This window comes from Coturnix japonica, chromosome 4 (genome assembly GCF_001577835.2).
Source record: "Coturnix japonica isolate 7356 chromosome 4, Coturnix japonica 2.1, whole genome shotgun sequence".
In the NCBI taxonomy this organism is placed as follows: Eukaryota; Metazoa; Chordata; class Aves; order Galliformes; family Phasianidae; genus Coturnix; species Coturnix japonica.
In genome coordinates this window covers 60072651-60099546 of record NC_029519.1, presented here as the reverse complement: position 1 = coordinate 60099546, position 26896 = coordinate 60072651, and the positions used below count along the sequence as shown (strand labels likewise).

The 26896-nt window shown below is 37.8% G+C and overlaps 1 protein-coding gene and 1 long non-coding RNA gene across 2 annotated transcripts in view; one reads left to right on the top strand and one right to left on the bottom strand.

The window, feature by feature from the left end:
* NFXL1 (nuclear transcription factor, X-box binding like 1) overlaps positions 1-26896 on the bottom strand; it is a 44849-nt gene that overhangs the window by 14516 nt on the left and 3437 nt on the right. Inside the window, exons 5-19 of the mRNA XM_015862239.1 lie at positions 26616-26794; positions 26296-26457; positions 26071-26171; positions 25104-25218; positions 24660-24784; positions 23517-23639; positions 23055-23145; positions 20205-20325; positions 19450-19606; positions 19129-19220; positions 17590-17611; positions 10734-10874; positions 7567-7733; positions 6654-6723; positions 259-363 (exon numbers count right to left, since the gene is read on the bottom strand). Coding sequence (XP_015717725.1) covers positions 259-363; positions 6654-6723; positions 7567-7733; positions 10734-10874; positions 17590-17611; positions 19129-19220; positions 19450-19606; positions 20205-20325; positions 23055-23145; positions 23517-23639; positions 24660-24784; positions 25104-25218; positions 26071-26171; positions 26296-26457; positions 26616-26794 — 1771 coding nt within the window. The remainder of the gene's footprint in view (positions 1-258; positions 364-6653; positions 6724-7566; positions 7734-10733; positions 10875-17589; positions 17612-19128; positions 19221-19449; positions 19607-20204; positions 20326-23054; positions 23146-23516; positions 23640-24659; positions 24785-25103; positions 25219-26070; positions 26172-26295; positions 26458-26615; positions 26795-26896) is intronic.
* LOC107313726 lies at positions 363-1133 on the top strand. The gene is made up of 2 exons (XR_001555155.2): positions 363-477; positions 622-1133. It is a non-coding gene; the product is annotated as an uncharacterized LOC107313726 (long non-coding RNA).

The window sequence follows — 26896 nt, the reverse complement described above, 5'->3', positions numbered from 1 at the left end:
TTTCCTAATGGAACTACAAAAATTGAAGTGTGCTTGAAGAGAAAGGTATTGCAAATCTGGGAGCTAACATTTTCTACAATGAATTTTATGTTCCTTAGTGAATATTTTGATTGTTCCACCCAGACTTTCAGCTGCTGTTGCTGCTCTGCTCAAGTAACTGATTCTATTCCAGTCTTGACCAGAGACAATCCATGTACACAAGCCTAGGAACATACAAAGAAAATGTGTCACTCTCAGAACTGCAACTTCAAAACTTACCTTTTTCAGTCGCTTACAAGGACACTTGAGTTTAACCTTCTGGCTGCAGTTCAGAGGACAATCACCTGAATGGCAAATCTCTTCACACCGGTGACCACAAGGCAACTACAAGCAAAACAAGAAATACCCCACCAATGAATAACTGAAATTGCATGCAGTCTATGAACTAGTTTTATTTCAGACACAGCAGCTAAACAGAAAACTCATTCAGCTCATCAGGTTTGTCTTCCTACCTGCAAAACTGGAAAGAAAAAGGTCAACTTATTTCACTAGTTACTCAGAGTTTTTTGGTTCACATAGAATTATTTATCTTTTACTGGGAACGCTTGATCAAAAAACAATTTTTTCTTTCAAATGTTACAGGAACAGTCATCTCCACAATGATTCATATATCGACTGCCCTAACTACCTGTATGATGGAGGAATAAAAGTAGATGAAGTAAGAAGAAACTGAAAACTGAAATGAAGTGTGATGTGACCCAGCCTGACCCACAAATTGCTAACAAGAGGGTAGAATTAGAAGCAAAAATACCACAAAACTAGGTTTTATGTGCAAGAACCTTGCAAACTATGCAGGAGTCAAATACAGGCCACCAATATTCTTACACCTGAATTAATTTCACTAAATCCTAAATTTCTGCATTTGGTAAATTATCCTGTTTTTGACATCTGACAAATAGCATTTCCTTTTTTTAAACTATCAGTGAAAATTTTAACACTTATAATGAAACTATTATTATTCCTTACTGTATATTATTATTCATTACTGGGATAATTTAAATATGCTGCTGCCTTTTAGGGATGTAACAGTGTTCCCAGAACGACATTAGAGATTAAAAAAATAATTCACAAGAATAAAAACAAGTTTTCTTCCACAGCGTGTTGGGAGCTCAACTGACCTTGCTCAGGTCCCAAACAAAATCTTCATAACGATGATTTTTCATTTCCAATTACATAAATCAATACTGTCCAATACTGTTTATAAACAAAGGCAATAACTCATGTAAGATACCCAACTGATTCATTTATAAAGGTAGGTTTAAACAATATCACTCCCTGTACAGAAAGAGTTGGGGGAAAACACACTGGACAAATGACCACAGAGTCTCTTCCAGGATCCCACCTTAAGAGGCAAGAGCTTTTCCATTCATTTACATTTATTTTATCCAGCCATTAGTTCTTATCCACAGACTGAAAAACTTCTCTACTGTCCTTTCATAACAGGCTCTTTATTCCCATAATATTCCCTTCATTGAATTCCAAGCAGCTTCAATCAATGTTTCTTGAATATAGTAGCCAGAACTGCAAGTAATATTCCAGCTGGAAGAACATTGTACAATGCCTTAATTGCAGCTTATTCTCCACAGAATATCTTTCCCTATACATCTTCCACTCTCATGTTCACTTCTCTCCAGTTATTCATGCTGCAACAGTAAGGATTTCTACTGTCTCCCAGGAGGGTTGTTATTGGCCTTGACATGCCCAGTCTCACTGGTTTTTCTGTATCTGTACCATGTCCCAAACGCATGTGTTCTGCTGCACATGCGTTTCCTCAGTTGTCACCTACTGACAACACACCACAAATTCTCATAAGAAAATCCCAACGAGTTTTTGGTGCCAAGGTCATTACTGCAAACAGTGCAAGACTAGCCCTCAATTTGAGCCCTTGGAAAATCCCCTTATTGCCAACATTTCTCGTTCCAATCACTCCTGCAGGAATTTTTGTTGTTGCTTATGGCTTTTGAGGTGGTTGCCCTAAATAAAAAAAAGAACCACAAGCAGTTGTTTCCTTCAGTAAACACCAACTCTCGCAACGATCATCTCTTTTACATGAATTAGCTGTTTACTGTCTGGCACAGCCTCAAGAGCACAAGTGAAGTATGACATATGGGACTACATCTCTTCTCTTTGTCTGGAGGAAAAAAGGAATTGGTCGTTCTATCAAAGAAGGAATTCAGTTTTGTCTGGCACAACTGATCACCTGCAAATCTACTTGAACTCTGCCTCATTGTTAAAAGATGGGTTAGATGCTCATGATTAAGCCTTGCACATGCTGAAGTCAGGCATGCTTCCATTAATAATGTCAAAGCCTGAACAGTTACATACCACCAGAGCACAGCACAGGAATATACTTAATGCAATACCAAAAATCGTATTTGCTTATTGAGTTCATACACAGCTCACATTCAGTGGGATGCAGGACAAGAATGAAGCTGACAGTTTCAGCTGCTTCTCAACCCCTCCAGTGCAAACACAACATAAACTCATGGGAAGCAGTTCTATGAGTGGCAAAACAACAGCCCCAAGAGCTAAGAGAACAGAAGCAATCCAACCAGTTCTGCCAGATAAGTGCTGTAGTGGGAAGGGAGGTGGTTTTGTCCATTTATTTTTTGCAAATGTTGAGGTGCTAAAATATAATGTGTTTATCCCCTTAGATCTTTTTCACTGTAAATATTCTGTTGTTAATAGCTAGTAAACTAAAGGCTGAAAAGAACAGGCTTTATATTTGTCATAGCAAGCCCATTAAAAGAAAGCAGTATAACCCACAACTCTGAAAACAATCAAACAGAAATCTTCATGAGCATTTTCCACTTTGGGAATGCATTTAAATCCTAACATTATGCCTGGTGATGACAAAAACCGTCAACATTTATGGATGCTTAACTAATCTTCACCAGCAGGTAATAAGCTATCTGTTAATGCACACATGAGAATAACCCCACTCTTGAGCAGCTGTCTCAAAGTTACAAACAAAAGCCAAGCTTATCACTTCCAACCCATGGGGCAGACTCACCAGTTTTAAAGTGTAGCTCTGCTCTCAGAGCTCTGTGAAAACCTCTACTGCTGAAGCTAGACACTGAGAAGGATACATGCTTATGATAGAAGCAAAGCTTTCATTGCACAGTAATAAAATGTAATGGAATACTGGCGGGGAGGTTCAACCTCTACTGCCATCCCACTAACATCTGCCTCTGATGTCATGGGCTGACATAATAAAATAGGAGGCATTACTTTCAGAGCAGCCCTCATAGATGCATTACAATGGGGTCCCATGTTTTACAATAAGATAATAGCAGAATGCACAGTAAAAGCACAAAGTACTGTTATTTTGTTGAAAAAATAATAATTACACGGAGCAAAGAAAAACATGTTAAACAGACCCACAACTACTGGTAATGGACATGTAAGCAATGGAAACAGATATGACTGTTAAAACTTTCGTTTAAGATCTGTCCCAAAACATCTGCTAACGTGATCATAAGAATTTAATCACCCCTGATTAAAAAAAGTTACATTTCCTTCAACAGGATATTTAGCTATTGCTACCAAACAAAGCAAAGAACTTTTTAATTAAAGCTTCACATCCAACAGCTGTAGCAGTATCAAAGACTTTGCTTCTCCCTTTAAGCAGATAGGAAATACGAGCTGTACCGCACAACATTTGAAGTCTTTCTTAATAGCTCAATACTACCACATGCAAAACAAAAGCATGAAACCTGGCAGGACTTTTCAATTCCTGCTGTATTTTTCCCAAGGCACCAGACAATACAGCTGATTTTCATAATCCTTGGAAGAAGCACAACACCTGCAATTCAAGTACAATGCTTTCCACCATTTCCATTAATCAAAAAGACAAACATCTCAAAGCTTCAGGAGAATACTGTATTCCATTGAACCTAAACTGCACTATGCCGAACGTGGTGGAGTTACAGAATACACTGATTTTTAATAAACATTAGTTTTCCTGAGCTCTTCTGGTAAACCAAGCTCAGATTCTGACGCTGAAAAGGAAATTCTCATAAAAACTAACCTGGTATTTACTTTTGGGCTGCTAAGATAACACAAAAACATTTCAGATTTGGTGTTGAGGAGACAATTCTATTTAGGCATGAAGAAATTAAGAAGAACAGAGAGTACTTCTGAGGTTATCAGAACAGGACTAGGGAAAGCAGGAGGAACAGAAAAACAAGGACAGGAACTACATGAAGCAGGACTGTGCTAACACATTTCAAGAAAATTACTAAGACAGAACTAGAAACACAGGAAGAGAAGAGAATGTATTTTTATGTAACTGATTACACTACAAAGTTTTGCATGTAGATGAAACAAGATAAATCCATATCTACAGGAATGAGAAGAGTTAACCAAAAGCCTTATCCAACTAAAACAGACCCTGCTGTCCTGAGTCTTCTGTTCACATCCCACTGAATTCAATTCTAAAAAGGCCCTGCTCTACAAACGATGCAATTCTGAATTGCAGACTTGAATTCAGTAGTACTACTGGATGGATTTTAAACCTCAGACTGAGTCTTGGGAATACATCCAGAAAAATCTCAACAGTTAACATTAATCAAAATCAAAGAAGAGATATGGAAAAAATCTTTGAAGAGAACCTGAAGTACAGGAACACACAGTTCATGTTAAGAGATTAGAAGTACTCCTGAAAATAAAGAGGAGGAAGCGTTGCAGCAAATAAAACCAAAGTAACAGAGAAGGAAATGGAAGGACAAAAGTTAAGAGGTAAACAGTGAAATAAATCCCCTGCCGGGAAGAGAACTTTCAGACATCCAGGTGAGAAGATTGTGACAGATGGATTCATTTACTCAAGTAAGACAAATAAAGAGGATGTGCAAAACGAAGACATCACAAAGACAAGGGCAGAAAGCAGAAGATGCAAGTAGACACACAGCAAAGAGCCCAGAATTTCTATTGGGGTTTCATGGATTTGTTAACATAACCTTGTCTGAAAAACAGAGACTCTTGGGAAGCAGGCAGGAATACTATCAGTTTTGCAAGTTACTCAAAACCAGGAAAGTCTATCTAGTAAAAGACTGGACACTTCTGAAACCAGAAAATAATGCAACACAGGTTTTGAATCTATGTCTATTCAGTTGAGGCAGAATTCAGGCAAGGTGAGACAACAGATCTCAGACTAGAGGACTCCACAGGCAAAGCAGCACAACGGAACAGAAAGCAAACAGTGCAGAAGGACAAGCTGAATCAAATTACTTCTGAGTGCCAACTACATACTACTGGAGACAAAGTACAAGGCCAAAACAGAGTAAAAAACCAATAAACAATTTCAGGATTAAGTATTCTCAACCCTTTGAAATTATGCACAAGCCTTTTCTTTACAGCTGGGAAGCAGAATTTCTGAGAAATTCTGAAGTGTTTAACAGTGGAAACACTTTCCAAAATATTCCTGACTATTCACGTTTTTCCTCTTTGTAAATTTCCTAATTCTACAGTAAGGAAACAGAGTGAAGAAAGGGCTGTCACCCTTGCCACAACTAATGACAACTAAAGAACAAAGGCACAATAGTAAGTAATACATAGATTTCTGAAAACACACAAGCAGCACAGAATAACAGCACTGGGAGGGACTAGGAACAAGTCATTTTGCCCGTCCCTCATGTCTTACAGCAATAAAATCCATAACTAGACTAACCCCAATATATGTCTAAGCTGTTACTGATGAAAATTCTGTAGCTTTTCCAACCTATTCTTCCCAAGCTCTACAAGCTTTACTACTCAAAGGCAGTAACTAACACGAATCTTCCTAACTGATACAACCACTAGTTCATAGCCTGTTTGCCATATAACAAGTTTACTATTCTTCTTTACAGCAACCCTTCATATAGTCACATACAACAAAGCAATTAACTCCTTTGTCTTAAGCTTCAAGCTACTCAATATGTTTCACTAGCACAGTCAGTCATTAAGAATTCATTTTACTTAGGTCCCGTGCAGTTTTTTTTGTTTCTCTTTTCTTGTTTCCTAAAACTGTTGTGCAGACAGTGATCACTGACCCTGTGCAAGAAAAATCACAAATACACTCCTCTGTATTTGTCCCAACCAAAGAGTATCCTGTTGAGAAAGTCTGTTCAAGATCAGTTTTCAACCACATCAAAGGACATACTCTTCCTCATTCAACCTCAGCAGCTTCAAGCTTCAGCTTTCAAGCCATGAATGAAGTATTCACTGATACTGTCCTGGAGTCCTTAACCCTCATAGAATAAAAAAATCATTACGGTTGGAAATACCTCTAAGAACAAGTCCAACCATCAACCTATCAGCACCACGTTGACTATACCATGTCTCTAATTGCCACACCTTCACCGTTTTTGAACTGAACTCCACAGTTCTTGATCCTTTGATACAACCTTCCAATTTGGTAGCTATACATTAATGTCTAATTAATTTACTGTTAAATTACATTAATTGTCCTACAGGTACAGTTCACAAACTACCCTTTGTTCCCAGCACATTCATTCAGACTACGTTTCTTTAGCTTGCTTGGCCTATGAAACTGTATAAAGATCCCTACAAAAAGTAAAATTTGCAAGCCACCAGACATTTATCAAATCAAATATTTATTTGTTAACATGGCTTACCTGTTTTGGACACTGGTTTTTGCAGGAAGTAAGAAGATCTTTTTCTTTTACATCTGCACTCGTTAGTTTTCTATAGAAGAAAAGATGTATTAGTGGTAAATTCCAAATTTTAAAAAAAGAACAAAAAAAAAAAACAAAAACAGGAGTCAATACAATTAGGAATGTATTTTAAGTACATCTCATTGCAAAGAAAAATGGGGTCATTCGTCCACATCCCATGGGACGAATATAAATGACACTAGGTCTCTATCAAACAAAAACACATAAATTAAGAGGATTTACAGTGCTTTAAAAGAGAACACAAAAAAACATATGTGCGTGGGATGAATGTTTTTGGAGCAACATGCACACAGAGGGTAATGCTCAAACCCACACGTCCAATTTATATCTACTAAAGCTTATCTTCCCCCTCTGCCCACACACTCATAAATAATTAAAAAGGAGCACAAATGATTACTAAGATGTTTTCCAATTAAAACAGATAGAGTTTGAAGGACATTTTGTTTCAGAAGTTCATATTTTTCTGAGTTTAACTATAAGATCTTTTACAATAGCTACATTAATTCTAATTCTTGTTACAAAATTCTTCATTTACTGTAAAAGAACTGTAGGTAGATTAAAAACATCATGTAAGATGGTAAGATTACTACGTTCTTGCATAACTCAAAGTATTACCATATTATAAAAGCATTAAGATGAAATTCAGCTCCATACAAGCAGTTATTTTAGCAGTAATACCAAATAAAAACACTGGAAAGATGTAAATATAAGAACAATGCACTATATTACAAATGATAACCTTGAAAAGAAGTTTTATAACTTGCCATAGGAGTAGCTCCCATCCCCAGACATTTCAAATGGTTTCCAATTAGGAGTAATCCAACGAAAAGTTGGGTTCAGTTCTGACACTTACAAGCATTCAATATACAGTACTGACAGTTTGCAGTGACACTTTATTTTAAGCATCTGGAGACATGATGGACAATCCCCAGGATGACAGGGTAAAACACATCGGTGAGGACAGCCCAATGGCCGTGGCTTGGTACACTCCTCTTCACACTGCAAACATTCAGGACCTGCCTAACAAAATAAAAACAAAGTACTAAAGAAAGTGCCAAACGTTTGTTTACTAGATGCCACTAACAAGCTTTTAGATAGAAGAAAGAGTTGGGGTACTTTTTCCCATAGAATTCAGCTATTCAGTAACATATCCCTCAAGCAAAATATTAAAATGTTTTTTTTTCTTTGAAAGAAATGTCAGTGTATATGGGACAAAAAGAGCTCTATTTTGCCTCCTAGACATGAAAGGACTTCTTAATATTAGTGCTTTGGAAAATATCCATTAAGTCTGTTCATTTTCTATGGAAAACTTTTAGAAAAAGAATTTCATATTCAGAACTAACTCTTCCCACCCAACGTCTTATTGTCATACTGCAGTCATGATACACTGCTCTACAATATATGGGTGTGGAGGTTTAAGAAACAAAATCATTCCATTTCCCTATGTGTATGATAGTTCATGTAATCCTTCCAGAAAATATCTAATGAACATTAGAAAGGTAAAACATGCTTCATTCCTACTCATTCTTGTCTCAATAATTTAGCCAGAACCCCAGTTTGCAATCAAATACACACAGATGAATCAATGTGATTTCATAACTGAACCCATTCAGCACAGTATTCAAAGCACACACAACCACATTCGAATGCTCAGTTTCACATAAACCAACCAGTAAACCAGTAAAGTAAAGCCAGTTTACCCAAGAATGAGGCTACGCAATGCTTCTGCAAAAGAACTAATTGATAGAATCATCAAGGTTAGGAAAGACCTCCAGGATCATCCATTCCATCTGCTAACCCATCAAATCATGCTCACTAAAGTATGTCCCTCAGTGCCACAAATGCACAATTCTTGTACACCCTGAAGGACAGTGATGCCACCACCTCCCTGGGCAACCTGTTGGAGTACTTGACCACTATTCTGAGAAGAAATTTTTCCTTATATCCAACTTGAACTTTCCCTGGCACAACCTGGTACCATTACCTCTTGTATGATCACTAGTTACCTGAGAGAAGCTGAACTCTATCCCTCTACAGTCTTCTTTGAAGTAGTTGTGGAGAGCAACAAAATCTCTCCCCAGCTTCCTCTTCTCCTATCTCAGTTCCCTCAGCCACTCTCCTCATTCCACTTATACTCCAGACTCTTCAAAAGCTTCATTATCCTTCTCTGGACATGCTCCAAGGCCTCAGTATCTTCATTGCACCGAGAGACCCAAAACTGAACACAGTACTTGAGGTGCAGCCTCATCACTGCCAAGTACAGAGGGACGATCGCTTCCCTGAGCCTGCTGGCTACACTATTTCTGATAGAAACCAGAATGCCACTGGTCTCCTTGACCACCTGATGGCTCATGTTCAGCCAGCTACCAACCAGCACCCCCAGATCCTTCAGCACCACACAGCTTTCCAAGGCTGTAGCGCTGTATGGGGCTGCTGTAACTAAACCTCAGGACCCAGCACTTGGTCTTTCTGAACCTCATACAATTGTCCTCGGCCCACGGATTTAACCATTATTTTATGCTGTTTAATATAAGGGCAAAAGGATTTAAGTTTTAAATATTTTCCTCTCATTTTCTTCCACTTACAGTTGAACAATCTTTGCTGCATAAGTTTAAAAAGGTACATTAAAACAGTGATCATCTACACAACACACCATGCCTAAATCAACAGCTAGGAAAGATAACAGCAAATGAAAGCTTGCTTTTTTTTTCAGTTGTGACAAGAAATGTAGCAAACTCTGTGTAAATGCAAACAGCTGGACCTTCTACTGCATTTTCTAACAGGAATAAAAAAATCTTAATCCCAGACAAAAATTAATTACAGACACAAGCAAGAAATTTAAACAGCCATTTTCTGAATACACTTGCAATTTAGTCCATTACGACAACAGAATAAAAGCTCTAAGATCTCAGTAACAACTGAAGTTTTAAAAAGTTCAAAGAAAACTGAGAAAAAGATCTATTCATACTTTACATATATACAGCATCCCTTTTTTGAGAATGCATTGCCTTATCCAAAATGGAGCCAGGCATAACCCTGACCCATATACACATCAACTGGTTGAACTGAAGGGCTAAGCAGACACTCTCTTGCACTCATGAGATGCTTAGAGAGCCGTCACACTTAGTATTTACTGTTGTCGTTCTACTGCTGGACTCTGACGGTCCACAACTTGCCCCAACAGCTCACACTCTTCAGACAAAAAATCTGCAATCATTAGTTAAATATTACCTTAACTGCAATATATCTAGTTTTATATAACACTTCTTCTAAGACTCAAATTAAGAAATTAGTAATCCTATTTAAGTTAAAATACAGCAATAAGCTAAAACATAACAGCTACGTTGTTATGAATTGAATGCTTGCTCAGTTTTCTAAATGACCAGACATTTAAAACATTTAAGTAATGTTTTAAAAGCTTAAAAAGTCTTTTTCCTCCAAACTACGAGTCTCTCAAACCAGAAGCTATGTGCACTCAACTGATCAAACCTACAGAATCTTTCACCTTTGCATTTTAGTTTGTTTCATAGTATTATTTTCAGCAACTAACAGCTCATAAGTGACAGTTTCTAGAAGAAATTGATAAACATGAATATAACACTCCAGTGGTTCAAGAAGTCTTCACCTGTTTTGCAATATTTCCAGTGCTCTTTCCCAAAGATGTCAAACCTCCTCAACCCATATCCAGCTCTTCTCAGTAAGCAGCTTTCCCAGTAGACAGGGAGCGCATTTGCTCAGAGGCATTATCAGTAGGTTGTCAAAACAAAGCAACATAACATTAAGCTACCAAAAACAAAATGTGCAGCATTTATGAAATACATAATATTGTCCCAGTTCTGTTGTCTAAGGAGTACAGACTAGCTAATCCTCACAACACCAGTGGGAATAGATTGCACGTGTATCAGATTCCAGTGGAATCTGTAATAGATCCTGTGTGCTCTAGCAGCAAATTCTTTATTTTTCAGTTAAAACTGAAGACAGCATTTAAAACATAATAAAGTAAAAGAAAAATCAACCTACCTTCCCTCCATCTGCGTTACTGTTGATTTTAGTAACGTGATGACATTCTTTCATACAGGTGTGATTCTGACAACTAAGCAGTCGCCCACAAAACCTTTTACATGAGTAGGGACCTGCAGAGTGACACGGTAATGGACTAACCTGGAAGTTAAAAATAAAAGACCGCTGTAAGTAGATATCTTTTTATCTATCTATCTATTTATATTCATAAGCAGATAGCATGCGTATATAGGATTGTACATGTGTACTGTGTTGTGTGTGTATAAACATTTATACACAACACTCACCACCATTAGAGAAACTTTTGTTCTTGAATACCCTTGCTAAAGAACAAAATCAGTGGAAAGTAATCAACTTTGTTTTTTTAATATATATACACATACACAGCCATTTCAGGCTCTCATCCCTACAATCACATATTTGTTTTATGCCAATTACACCTGGTAAAAAGACCTTGCTACCTTTCACAACCTAGCTTCCCTCCTCCCCATCTCCATTTACTTTTCTAAACAGACTACTATAATCTCAAACCCTTTAGTGCTGTTTAGTTCTTCTTTCTGGTTTTTGCCTGTGCCTTCCAGTAAAGGTTCCCCAACAGCTCTGTATCTATTACAAAAGCCGTCTATAGTTTTCATGGGGCTAATTGTGCTACAGTCATCACAGACATAAAACATTCTTACAAAAAGAAAATAACCTGCAAGCCAGTAATTTTAAAAGTCAAGTAGTTTCCACATCAAATATAAGTTACAGGAATTGGAAGTGAAAGAAGAAATTGCTCTGTGGCTGACCTAGGATTTTAATTTCTAAGGAATGTAATTTTGGGTGCTTCTAGTTTGAGGTTAACATTTCAGCTGAAAGAGCATCTGCTTAGGAGCCTTTCATTTCCACTGGTACTGAAATGGACTGTTAGCTCCTAACCTTGTTAAATAAGTTACTTTCCTAAAGATGAACGGTGAAAGTACCCTCCAATACCGAAAACGTTAAAGGAAACTCACTGTTCCTATCTTCCTACCATTATATAACATTCACATGAAGAAAAAGTTGTTTCTGTGGTGCTGTCACCAAATCAATTTCTTTTTAAATTGTGATCATTTCACAGAGGAAAAACAGAAACTATTTCTGATGTTATTACGAAACAGGCTAATGTGACATAATTCACTTTGACTAGAGTAAGAGTGCAATTTCGTATTATGGCTTTAGTTCACTGAATAGCTTTGCTCTGCATCCCTTCTTTTTCTCTCTTCCAACTCTACCAATCAGCACATGCTGATTTCCTTCAATCTTACGTAAAACTACACAAAGCAGGACAAAACTACGCAAATCCACTTGCTTATAGAAATCTTTTTTGATCCCACTTCAGAAAAAAAAGACTGGATTCCACATTAAGCCTTTGCAAAACACAATTCATTCACAAAACCTCTGAATTCCTTCTCATCCTGACCCGCAGAAAATCTGTGAACAGGAAAAATCCATATGAGAGACTGAACTTCAGAAGAAAAAAGCAGGGGGCTATTGTGTCCGATTTCTCTTACATCCCTACATGAAAACTGCAGCTCATTATGCTGGCTAAGGCACTACCACAGCTATGAAACACAGTTTGCATGCTGCGTGCTCCTACTCCCTCCTGCAAGCATGCTACAGCTCAGTCCCTAAAGGCTTTTGCTTTTGTTGACAAAATGAGTATAAGCCAGCATTAGGCCTACTGGAAGAGAGCCTAAAAGAGAGAATACTGCTGTACCCAATGAACATAAACTGACCACTGAGGAGGATAAGGAAAAGGCAAAGGTTCTGAATGCCTTCTTTAGGTCTGTCTTTAAAGGTCAGACCAGTTATCCACTCTCTGACCTGGTAGTCTCGGCTGGGGAGCAGAATAAACACCCCATGATTCAGGAGGAAACAGTCAGAGACCTACTACTGCAACTGGACTGCCACAAGTCTATGGGGCTGGATGAGATTCACCCAAGTGCTGACGGAACTGGTGGAGGTGACAGCCGAGCTGCTTTCCATCATCTATCAGCACTCCCTGTTGACTGGTGAGGTCCCAGAAGACTGGAAGCTTGCCAGCGTGACTCCCATCTACAAGAAGGGTTGTAAGGAGGTCCCAGGGAACTACAGGCCTGTTAGCCTGACCTCGGTGCCAGGGTAAGTCAGGGAGCAGATTGTCTTGAGGGAGATCACATAGCATGTGCGGGATCAAGCCTAAGCCAGCACAGGTTCATGAAGGGCAGGTCCTGTTTGACCAACCTGATCTCTTTCTATGATCTAGTGACCTGTCTGGTGGATGAGTAAAAGGCTGTTGATGTGGTCTGCCTAGACTTCAGCAAAGCTTTTGACACTGTCTCCCACAGTATTCTCCTGCAGAAGCTGGCAGGCTGTGGCATGCATTGGTGCACTCTGTGCTGGGTGAGGAACTGACTGGAGGATGGGCCCAGACAGTGGTGGTTGAATGGAGCCAAATCCAACTGATGACTGGTCACGCGTGGTACTCCTTGGGGGTCGATGCTGGGGCCTGTCCTCTTCAATAGCTTTACTGATGACCTGGATGAGGGCATTGAGTGCACCCTCAGTAAGTATGCAAATGACATCAAGCTGGCTGAAGTGTCAGTCTGCCTGGGGAGGGTCACAAGGCGCTACAGAGGGATCTGGACAGGCTGAAGAGCTGGGCTGAAGCCAATGGGATGAGCTTCAACAAGACCAAATGCCACATCCTGCACTTTGGCCACAACAACCCCAGGCAGCACTATAAGCTTGGGGCAGAGTGGCTGGAAGACTGTGTAGAGGAAATAGACCTGAGGGTTACTGATTGATGCTCAGCTGAACATGAGCCAGCAGTGCGCCCAGGTAGCCAAGAAGGCCAATGGCATCCTGGCTTGCATCAGAAACAGCACTGCTAGCAGGAACAGGAAATGACTGTCCCCCTTTACTCAGCACTGGTGAGGCTGCACCTCGAGTACTGTGTCCAGTTTTGGGCCCCTCACTGCAAGAAAGACATTGAGGGCCTGGAACACATTCAAAGGAGGGCAACAAAGCTGGTGAGGGGTCTGGAGCACAGGCCTTATGAGGAAAGGCTGAAGGAGCTGGAACTGTTCAGTCTGGAGAAGAGGAGGCTCAGGGGAGACCTTATTGCTTTCTATATCTTCCTGAATGGAGGTTGTAGTGAGCTGGGGGTCAGCCTCTTCTCTCTTCTAACTGGTGATAGGACCAGAGGAAATGACTTCAAGCTGCACCAGGGAAGGTTCAGGCTGGACATTAGGAAATACTACTTCTCTGAAAGAGTGGTCAGGCAGTGGAATGGACTGCCCAGGGAGGTGGTGGAATCACTGACCCTGGAGGTGTTCAAGGAATGTTTGGACGCTGTGTTTGAGGAACATGGTTTAGTGAGAACTGGTGACTGGTGGATGGTTGGACTGGATGATCATGTAGGCCTTTTCCAACCTTGGTGATTCTGTGATTATCAGAGCTTGTACCATTCCTATCATCCTGCCCCTTCCCACTCTCCCACTCTCCATCCCCTTCCTCCTCCTCTCGCTCCTAGATTCACTTCATTTCAGCAATATCATAAATAGTGAAAAGGAAGCAGGAAGGTAAAAGAAGACAATAAGGAGGCATCATTCTCAGTCCACTAAAGAATAAGGGCAAAGAAAGAAAAAAAAATAAATAAAAAAGACATGACAGCTTTTAGAAGCTTTCCAGGACATTTTTCAAATGGAATAAAACCCAACCAATAGATGCATCAGTTGGAATACAGAAATAAAAATGAAGCACAATAGGGCAGGAATATGTTGAAAGTATTCATCAGTCATAAAAATTAATCTCATCGAGGCTTGTATAAAATGTATCTGGAGGCAGACTAACAGTATTCCTCCTATAAATTAACCACATCTAGAAAAAAAATTCAGAATAATGCAACAGTACTAAATCCCTAGCAAAGGAAGCACACACTCCCCCCAAAAAACAATAGAGTTCTATCTTCCTAAGAACAAAACTCATTTTCCAGTATGTTCTTAATACTCACCATAAGCAAAAACAAGAATATTTTCCTAAAACCTTCTACAGGGACTTAATTACTTTTCCATAAAATTAGATTAGATAAAAATTTCCATAAAATTTGATTTTGAATATGAACATCAGCTCTCGGAATTAAATTTTAAAAGAGCACAGGTATGTTACTGCTACAAAATGTGAAAGTTGGAAATAAAAGCAAACCATCAAGTTTTACTTTGTAGTGGCAACAACTGTTGTTGACAGGTGATTTTCACACCTACAACTTCAATCAAAATTGAGCTCTCCTTTTAAGCACTTTGATTTCTAAGAAAAAAAGAATTAACAACTACTCTAAATATCTGTAAAAACAGTTGAAATTGACACCATAAAAATACTTAAAGCTGCAAGCTGTCACCACAGGAAATCTTATTTTAAGTTAAACATCTTGTAGAACCATATTTCAGTGAACAAAGATTTGATAAAATCATGTTTTCTGAAAAGTAGTTTTAAGCCTGTTATCTCAAGTGATAAATCACTTTCCTAAATACACAAAGACATGTGAGAAATAGAACTAAATCTATCCCTTAAAATACATTAAAACTTCAGAGTGAAATTTAAAAATAAAAATAAAAAAAACTTCACTGCTATAATCCAGCATCTACACTAATTAAAATTATTGTCCAAAGGAAAATGTAAAGAAAGTAAATTTGTACTAGTGATAGTGTACAGTTCCTACACTTCTTGCATCCATTCTCTCTTCTATCCATTGTCTGCAGGCATCTTGGTAAAGCACAAGGAGTCCTTCTAACTTGCTTCATTCTCAGCTTATTGCTTTTTGTATCTCTCCCACTACAGGCTGTCTAACAACGGTCCAACAAAAGTATATCATAGCTCAGCAATGAATCCTTCACAGGAAAACTCTGCTTGAGAAAACCCATACATGGTTCACCTGTGAAACTTTCAGATTTCTGAGTGAAAATCCCCTCAGGGGTTGGAAACTACTTCAGTAGAACCAAGTGTTCGGAATTCATACAAACCACTTCTTTCTAGCAAAAGTAGATTACTTTGAGGTGAGAGTACTTGTTAAGAGCCAATGAGACTGTAAAATACTGAGCAAGCATTACTGGTTTTGTGGGGTTTTTTTCCCCTTTTTTTAGAGATCTCAGAACAACATTAAATGTACAGTGCACTGAAAACACACTGTAAACACCCTGCACATGCACAGTAATAAACAAATCATTCTTTTCTTCTCCTGTTACCAAAGTCTCAAAGATTAGGACACTTAATTCCTCTCCAGAGGCTGCCAAACTTGAGCAGGAAGGAAACACTGCACTCTGTTGGCCAAAAGAAGGAAAGTTCCACCTAATACCAGTACAAATTCTTTAAGTATGGATTCTGAGACTCTTCCTTATTTTTCTGCAGTAAGCTGTAACAAAACCATGACCCAAAGTCACTAACTGACTCTGCTAAGAACATTATGCAACAGAGAGGGGATTTCCTTTTTCAGATATTTTGAAATAAGCGCTTATAAATACATTCAAATTTGAATCATTTTCTCTAATAAGAGCAGCTCTACTCTGTTATAGGGAGCTACACGAAGTTCACATCCTTGCATATTTGAACAGTACTAAAATAGCTTACATTATGTAGAGCACATTAAATTGGACCAATTGCACAAAGTTCACATTTTGTTTAAACGTAAGTTCACAAAAGATAGGATGAGATTTATTATGATCTATTGCAAAAGATGTCATTCAATCAAAATAAGACACTGGTTGATATACCTGGAAGTTTTACTGTCAAAAGCAAAAACATAAAACAACTGTTCCAACAACAAACACATGATATGGCTATTGCTTTCATGCAGTTCAACAACATGTTTTTCTTTGGCAACTAGCAAGCTGAAAAGCAGCTCTGCGGAAGATGTCTCCACAGCATGCTTGGATCAATAAACGCATTGCAAGAATAGACCACTGTTTTAACTTTGTTAAAAACATTTGTTGTCACCACATACTGGGCCACCATTACAACTCATGCCAAGAGATCATTAAAGAAGGTCAAAGAAGAAAAAAAAAGAGTGGGTAACTTGAATATTTAAGATTTACTATTTTCTAGAATTTTTCACTAGATTAAAATGGAACTAGGTTTGCTATGATGATATCAGCTGTGCCTTGATAGTGAATTACTTACTAACAGAGATATTACCAAACCAAGGTGCAAATACCAGTATCTTTTTTTAAGATTAGTTTAGCAACTACCTTTTAAAAAATAAGAAAAACTATCTGATCTTCCATTTCTTGACTTTTAGAAATGACTGTGAATGCTCATGACTGTAATTCAGCTTCAAGTGTTAATTTGATTTTTTTACTACACTTTGTAAGCCAGAACAGCCAGTGATTTGATTTGAGATGGAGAAGCCTACATCTCAAAAAGATAAGCTAATAATTCTATCACTATGTTTTCTGACATCATCCATTTAAGATTAGATCCAAATCACTTGAGAATTTTCTGGTACCGCACTATATTCTGTTTCCTTTTAAAATGAACACAAAGATTCAGCAGGTGCTGGAAAATTGAAGAAACAGAAAGAATAGAGAGAGAACAAACACATAATGAAGTAGGAAAGAAAACCACAGAACAATGAAGACAGAACAAATCAATTTAAGCACTATTTGAACAAATATAGAAGAATACACAAATAGCTTCATAACTATGAGTTTTCATTTCTGTACAAGAACTCTAATTTAAAAAGGAACTAAAACACCTCTGATATGTAAGCCACATAACATTTCTCCCTCAGTACTTTTTCTTGCAGATTGAAAAAGCAAGATATACCTCGTATTTTACTTAAAAGGCCAGTTTCCAGACTTACCTCATGCTGTCCAAGACACTCCCTGTTAAGGAGAGTAAAAAACAAGAAAAAAGATTTAGAAAACACGTATTTCTTTAAGAAAATAAGTGATGGTGTTTTTCACAAGAAAGGAATACTTTTTTTTTTAAAGAAAAAAAAGTGCAATTCAGGCCAGTGCAGGCAACACACGCAGTTAAAAATGTAGGTCAAAACCTTATCTGCTTTTGTAGCACAAACTAAAATAAAAAGTCTATTTATTTATGTAGGCCAATGCCTTCCCCTTTTCAACAATTTTATTTTATAAATAATATAATTTATAAGCAATATAAATAAAATTTATATTGCTATTATTTTATCATGACAACTCCAGAATCTCTGGAGCAACTACCTATAGCTACATGTGGCCTTTAGGACAATAGGATATCAGCAAAAAGAATCAGATTTTTGCAGATCATGGGTCCCCCACAGCAACCTTGATCTCAGGCTGGGATGTACTAGTGCCAGATGAGCAATTAGTTGCACGAAAAACTGGCAGGATCACCAGGTTCAAAGAGTAGTGGTTAGTTGGCTGCATGCTACTTGGACACCATTTACAAGTGGAATTTTTGTTTATTTGAGGACAGCAAAGCCACTCAGAAGCATCTCCACAGACTGGAGGAATAGTATGATAAGAAGTTCATGAAATACAAAGTTCTGCATCTGGGACTCCATAGCACAGGAAACTTCTGTCACGTAACTTTCATGAAGAAAAGGTTATTATAGTTGCAATGATCTATCAGAAGAGTTGGAATATTCCGGAATTAATATTACCTAATACTAATAGAATTTCAATTTGCCAAGTACAACAAAATATAGCCATGCTACCTCCTGTTAGAAAAATCAAATACAACTTTCCCAGTATGGTTTCCTTCTAACTGAGCAAACTAATATCTTCTGGAGAGGCGCCCTTGGATTGAGGGAGGTGATTCTAAGATGGGAGCTCTGAAGAACTAAGAGATGTGCCCTACATAATGCATGATGTTACACAATGACCTCTACTGAACACAAGACTGCTCCTATGGTAATGTACCCAAATACTGAAACCGGGCTGTCCAGATCTCTACATTTTTCACCTTTTGGGAATCTGGCTTTGAACTCTGAACACAAGTACCAGGAGTACTGAGTAGGAATACTTTCCATTAGCATATAATAAATTACATGGAAGATTCTTGCACTGAACAACTGGAAAACAAAAAAGCAATTAGTTATACAATAAGTTACAATCCTATAAGCTAGAGAAGAAAGGAACTACATGGAAAAAATGGGTATATGTATCAATTTACAATGTCAGTCTTTGAGATTTTAATACTTTTCTTTTAAGGCAGCACTGGATTAGAAACAACCACTTTTTACTTTCCTTTCATATAGTAAGTACATACTACCAGAACTATTAAACCACCACCAATACTTTCAGGTTTATGAATGAGAATGTTGTTCACATAAGCCCACTTCATCTGAAGAGCAGAACAGCACTAACACATCCAAAACTTTGTTGTTTTTATTTTCTTATTTAATACTTACACTGGTATAGGAATCTCACAGGGTGGACATGGTAACGCAGTCTGAATAAAAGCTGGCTCAGATGGCTGCTCCCAAGGACCTGCGAACTGATGCTGAAAGCAAAGTACAAAACACAACTGGAACCACTTGCTTAACCTTAAATAAACTTATCATCTAAAGAGAGTACATAGATTATGAAATTAACTTTTCAATTAAGTAGTTTTAATACTTCTGTGTTCAATTACTTATTTCGATTTACGAAAGGCTTCAACAAAAGGCCAAACAACTGTTTCTCAATTCTTCAGAACACAAATAACACCCCAGTTCTCACTAGTCACTTACAACGCCAGTTTGCTTCACAAGTGCTTCGTCATGGCAGGAAACAGGGCACAAATGACCACACGTTAATGTCTTCTGGCAGGGCTGACGACAGGGAGGACACCGACCAAAGTGACAATAGTGCTTCTCCTGGGTAGGGTGGTGACAGGTAGGAGGGCGACTGAAGTAAAGTGCAGAAATCAATATGGCAGCAAGGAATATGATGATAGAGTCACTAAACAATTACGGTTCAAATACAAGAATTTAAAAAAAAAAAATGTGTTTTGAAAAATACGTTTAATCCTCACTTTCTTCATGGCTGATACTATGGTACAATTATACATGAGCTCTAAGTGAAATTAAGGTCAAAGCTCGGTTTGCATATTACAGTTATTACAACCCAACTCAAATGCAGGCTAAGTAATCTTGCTGTAGCTCAACAGAAAAGACTCTGTTTTTGTTTTCACTGTTGAGATTTTTAAGCAAACTGCCTTACGGAGGTACCAGGGACGACATGAAGAAGGGAATGGACTAAAGAGTCAGAAGTGCTCAGTGGAGCAGAACCTCCCCATAACATGCTGCTCATGAAACCACAGCAGCAAAGAGGTGTCTTAAATGAAGGATTAGTACTTATCTCCCAGTCCACAAAGCAAAGAATACAAAAACTGACAGGCAATGTAAATTTTGTTTTTTTTTAAACTGCTCTATTTTACTACTTTCTTTGAAGATTCCTTAAATTCCACTAAGGAACTAGAAACACACCCACTTTCTACACTGACCTGCACAGCTGTTTACATTTTGGAGGCTTGATGGTGCGCTCTCTGCCACAGGGCACTTTAATAACAGTTTTTCCACAATTGCATTTCACATCTACAGTCTCTGGGCATGGATTACAACTACCTAAAATAAACACATTAACAGCATGATCATCTGAATAAATCACTGATTATAAACAACGGTAACCAATATAATTCTGAAATTGCACACGGTATCATTATCTTCCTCCGGTGATCTAAATAACAAATGGCTGTTAGTTTATTTCTGCTTATTCACTTAATTTATTTCAAATCCCTCTTGGGAAAGTCAATTTAATCATCATAACAGTAATTATAATGTTGATTATGCTACCATTTGTTAACCACTACCAAGTTTGAAACAATCCCACCCACTCCTTTTAAAAAAAGAAACCGGCATCATTAGAGCCCAACCATTTGGACAACACAAAGCTTAATACTGTCATTTACATTTCACTCTTACATACGTATGAAGTGATTTTTCCTCAGTATACAAAAGAAAAAAGGCATCACTGAAAAAAAAATGGTAGGATACTGTTTTAGACAACATTAAGAAATGTTCATTCTTTACATATAATTAATGCTCCTTTGAAAAGATCCTCCTCAATTATAAAGTAATTCATACTGCTAATGCAATGTATTTTAAAAAAATAAAATCCCTAAAATATCTGTTATTAAATCTACAGCTCTCCCACGCTACTTCTTCAAGTGCCAAGTGCTGTTTCATTACTGAGTAGTTAACAGTGAGAATGTACATCTTTAAAATAAGGGATTTTGGCTTACTGACCACGTTGCACCCAAACTTTAAAGAAAGCAGTCCTTTGTAAGCATTACCAACAGCACAAGTTTTTAAGCAATTCTGACAGAAAGCTGCTGAAGAAAGGTTGAAAGCATACAATCCTTATAAATGGAACTGTAGGATATAATCAGCACACATAGACAGGTACTTTAATAAAATAAACCAGGAGTCTGAACTTACGTAGCCCTGAGTGACTAGCAGTTTACTTACAGTTTACTTACAATACACTTACAACTTGTACACTGCTAAATGCCAAGTACTTATTATCAGCAGCTGTCTCTTAAAAATTCTGAGAACAGGGACCTTCTCAAGAACCTGATCTGGCAAGCTATTTTATTTCCTCTAAAATCAGGGGTCGCCAAGATATATTAGGTCACTGCTAACATGATCTGGTATTACAAACTGACAATAAAATATGTAGTAATAGCTTTCAGGAACAACAAAACTACTGAGGAGTAGGAAGAAACACATGAATATGTACTTTTAACGTCAAAATTCATTGCCTCCATTAGAAGCATTTCCAAACACTGTGATAATAAAGTATTGCAAATTGTTATAGGCTACAATTTGTTACAGCGTAGGAGTTAATCTTCTACATCTGATACTATAATTATTTGCTTCATCATGTATAAATTCTCACAAAATCAACACCACTTGTTTATTTATTAGTTAAAATACTTTAAAGTATTTATTTCTTTATAATTTCTTCCAATAAAAATGTTAACTATTAGAAATCATTAATGTCACTTAAAGCTAGGTAGTAAGATGCAATCCGTAAAATATACAAGCTAACTATTGATTTTAAGCTTACCCTGTAATGCAGCATTGGCTCCCTAAAGTTTTCCAACCAGAATTTCATTCTGGTATTTAGTTATGATCTTGTTCTGTTATTTAGTTATGATTTCTTCACTGTGAGGGATGGTGAAGCATTGGCACAAGCTGTGGATGTTCCATCCCTGGAGATGTTCAAGGCCAACCTGGATGGGCCTTTGGGCAAGGCGACCCAGTGGGAGGTGACTCAACCAACAGCAGGGGGCCTGAGACTACATGGTTTTTTAGGAACCTTTCTACCCAAACTATTCTACAATTCTATCAACCAGCTCAAACTAATGTAGAAAAAAGTATTCATTTTTTTTCTTGACAGTACAAGAAGGGAAGGGAAGGAACAGAGTTAGTGGGGGGGGAGCGGGAACCTACCAGTCTGTGGTAATAGATTTAATAGAACATTAAATGGGACAGCCACCACATTTACCTTTCCCAATCCTTTTTAAGATTCACTAGCACAAAAGCAAGATTGACTGAACAAGTTGTGAATTATTTTCTGAAGTGCTGCAATTTATAGTTCAGAATAGTAAAGTAAATTATACAGGCTATTCTGCTGCTATTTCAGCAGGGTACCAGTTTCTAGAAGGAAAACTGCTGAGAAAATAGCACCCCCAGTTTAATTCCCTCCCAAATGAATATCAAAGCAATTGGTCAGGATAAAAGTGGCCAGGTAATTTTGGTACTTTTCAGGATATTTTTAACCAAGGTCACTGAATGGTGTAGTAAACTTCTTTTTGTTGCTGTTATCATTCACATATTCAGTAACAAGTTTTTATTTTCTCATCTGTATGTCCTTAATACACATTCTAGTTCCATCAACATTTTTTTTTCAGCCCACTCATATCACACACTGTATTCTAGGATTTTCAAAATTCATCCAAACTTAACCAGCATTGTCATTTTTATATGTAGTTGGACTTTGTCATGCATACTTAGTGACCAGAATTATTTAGGGAAAAGTCAAGCTATGCATTTTGAATTAAGCAGTTGGAAAGGGGATACAGCATTTTCAGAGGAACACTGCTAAGTAAAATTAACAAGCAAAAATCCTGGCTGTCATTATGTAAGCCCTCAGGCTACAACCAGCACTGAAAATCTTTCAAACACATTGCTCCCACAGAAAGCCCACATGCAAAAGGGGAGAATTCATGAAGCACCACACAGAGTCATGCAAGCACTTATCACTATAGGGATCCTTCACCTGTTCTTACCTCTGTGGCAGCCTGAAGGACATTTGTGATTTCTGCATCCCAGGGTCCGCCCACACACTTGATCACAAGGTGGACAGTTTCCAGGACAGCACTATTGAAACAAAACACTCTATGTAACTGCAAACTTCCGGTATAAATCTGTCCTCTTCTACTATCTTTCCCCACCCTCCCAGTACTTCTTGAAACCTTATTAATGAAATTTAGTCAAATTTCCTCAAATTCATTTCAGAAACAGAAATGAGAATATCAATAAAGTTGTTAAAAAATCCAAAACAATAAAAACCTCTCACATTTTAAAGTAGTCTTTTGACACACAAAAAAGCAGAAGGCTTCCAAAAAACATTAGAACATCTTAAGAGTTAATTAATAAATACATATATATTATATATGTATTTATTTATATATTTATATATATTATTACCTAAGGAATACATTTGCAACAGGCCATTTCCAGACGCTTACCTTTCTTCTGCACTGGTGCTTTTGGCAATCACGGGTTTTAGTACACTTTGTCTCACATAAATAAGGCTTATGACAGGGCATGCGTTTAGTGTGCTTCCCACAGCGACACTGTTTTTCAACTTCCTAGGCAACAAGGTAGAAAAAGAAAGGTATTTTTAATACACCCCCAAAAGACAAAAAAAAAGGAAAGGAAAGGAAACAGATGCAAGAGGAGTGGAAAGGAAAGAAAACAGATGCAAGAGGAGTGGAAAGATAGATGTTCTACTACTAGCTGGAAAAAAGCACTCATGGTCAAGTAATATTACAGTGCTCTATCACAACAGATGGTATAATTCATGCTCTAAGAGCAATAATCACTGTGGGATTTTGTGTCAGTACACTGCAACCACTGAGCTCTAGATGGCACTTCACAGTAAGACTTCAGCCTCGGTCTCACCAGGAGGATGGCTGCTTCAAGAGAACCACTTGAGAATGCAGTGCAAAACATCAGGTGTAAATGCAAAATGAATTCATTCAAAAAACTACCTCACCGGCACAGTAAATTCATCTACCACGTAAACAATTTAAGTAGATGAGTGGCTTTTCCCTGACCTTCATCCCAGCTATAAAATACTACCTAAACATACTAACACCACAGACTGCAGCTCTGTAGTCAAGGCTGGTCCAGAAGTGACAATCAGAGCTTTACAGGCCAGTCCACAAAAGTTCCACAGATTTTTAGATAGATAATAGATATTTAGCATTATTTCATTATTTTATATATATATATATATATATATATATATATATTAGCATTATGCATATATATATATCTATATAAGGATTTTATAGATATATAGAGAGATATTAGATATTTAGCATTATTTTCTTACTAACAAGAAAAAAGAGGTATGTAACAGCATTTTCTCTTTCATCGATGAAGAAATATTAAACAGAACAGCAAGGAAGTTTAAAGAGCTGGGGAAAAATTAAGCACCTTTCAGGGTACGCTTAAGTTAAAATAGTAATTACAGTAATAAAACATCTCAGAAAAGTCATGGATTTTGTCACAAATTTCATTTTCCTTAGTAGACTTGTAGCGTTCTGAAGATCGAGTGTTTGATAACACTACTGTATGTGAAACAGCTACACAGCTGGACCGACCTGTCGGCACGTTTCACAGGGACCTCGATGACAGCGCTGCAAACATTTATGGATGCCACATTCTAAAACTTTGTCGCAGCTATCACCGCAGGTGGGCACATCTTCTGTACAAGGCAACGTAAACTCTAGATGAAAGAAGTACAGGCAAACATTAAAGAAAGCAAAAATTTAGAAAACAATACATACTGCAATGTGACTTCAAACACCAATTATCTATCTCATTTTTGCAAAAAGCTTCTCTAGAAATATTCACATAGACAGGGAAACCCCATGACACTAAATCAAGCTCTGAAAGAATGAAGCAAAAAGGTATGTTTCAGCTCTCACAGTTCACTGTAAAAACTTTTTTTATGGACCCTGCACTGTTTAAGTAACCTAAACTGCTGACAGTCAAAGACTGGATGACATTTCTTTAACTTACTGAGGGAAAAAAAAAAGTCTTACTTGATTTCCCACATGGACAGGACCTTTTCCCAGAACGAGGACAGCCTCCACAGGGACCAGCATGACAAACTTGTTCACATGTGTGATTACCACAGGGTAAAGCTTTTCCACACACCTGGAAAAGTCAGAGAACTCAGGTGAATGCAATGTAACAAAATGACACATTAAGATAAAGCAATCCAAGAAAAAAAAGAAAAAAAAAACAAAAAAAAAATATCGATGCCAGACGTCTGCATAGAATTAAACTTTCTCAGCAATGAGGAACGAATTGTAGCAACAACTTTGTTAACAAGCCTTCCATTTCCTGAGTTTGCCAAATGAAACCAATCATCCTGCAGAAATTCTGACTGGGAGACCACTGTACATTGAAGGGTCAGTGATTCACAAAACAGCCTGAGCAGACACACGCCTGTACTGTGGTAGGCTACACAAAGCACAGACTTCAGGCCTGTGTGCTGCACACATCCCACAGCCAGAGATTAGACTTAGCCAGCTAACAGCAACAGGTGAGCCCACAGGCAGCTCCTACTTGGTGACAATGATTATGCCAAGCGCTTGACCTTGCCTTTATCTAGAAGCGCAGCGAGAAGTTCTCACAGGAACATCCTTTCTGTTTGGCAGTAGAAGCGATTAATAGAATTGTTTTCTTGTAACAAAATCCTATACCAGTCTGAATGAGTAACACTTGCTATGGACAAGGCCTGCACAGCAAGCTGAACACGTATCCCAGGTGCACTAAATACTGCACAGCTTAGGATTTCCACCATTTAAAGGGTCATAATATTAGTTACACTATTCTCTCTTTCTGTACAGCGTTAGCTCAAATAACAACATTTTAACTGATATTTTACAGAGACTTCATCATTACTCTCATACAGAAATGTGTTTTTTCAATCTGTAATACACTGAGTAATCAAATTTTATAAAGACGCAAATAAGATGAGGAAAGGCATCTTTATGAATGTACCTGCTCACACTGCCACTGAGGACTTGCACAAAGCCTTTCTGCTGTCTGCCTTCCACAAATGCACCGTTGCTTACTGACACGTGGACAAGGCTGACAATCACCTGTATGAAATCATAAATTTACATTGAGCATAGGAATTAGATATTTTGCATTCAACTTGGAAAATAGTAGTATTTCTTCAAAAGTAAAACAACTGCTTTTTTGAAGCCTAAGGAGGTGGTCTACCTGAGTGACAGGGATTCTCACAAGCGTGTTGTCCACACAGCAACATTCGTCCACATGGCAGATGACATGACCACTCCTTGGCACTGCACCTTCGGGGCACTGGTTTAGCTTTCTTACAGTGACAGGATGTTGTGACCATCTTTGGGCAAGGTGGACAGGGACCTAAGCACAAAAGAAAAGAAAATCATTAATAGCTATTCAGCAAATGTTTCCTTAACTTATTCTGAGAATTTTAAATATACTTAGCTTCAATTTAAAGTATAATTATGCAACAACTACAGAACTTGAGGTCAAATAATCAAGAGACACAATGAATGTACCTGGATGACAAAGGAGCAAACATTTATGCCCACAAGGAGGTTTGAGTTCCTTCTCACATACTTGACCACAGGAATGAGGTACCAGCCAGGGGTCCACTGTTGGATTCTCTACTTTTCCGCAGTAACAGTAATACTTATTGGGAGTTTCAGACCGTTTGTATTCAAATCTACATTTTGGGCTATACGAAGATAAACCAGGAGGGAAAAAGAAAAGCATTAGTTTTAATTATTTCAGTTTCCCTAGTTTATTAACAGCCTACCAATTAAGATTCTTACAACTT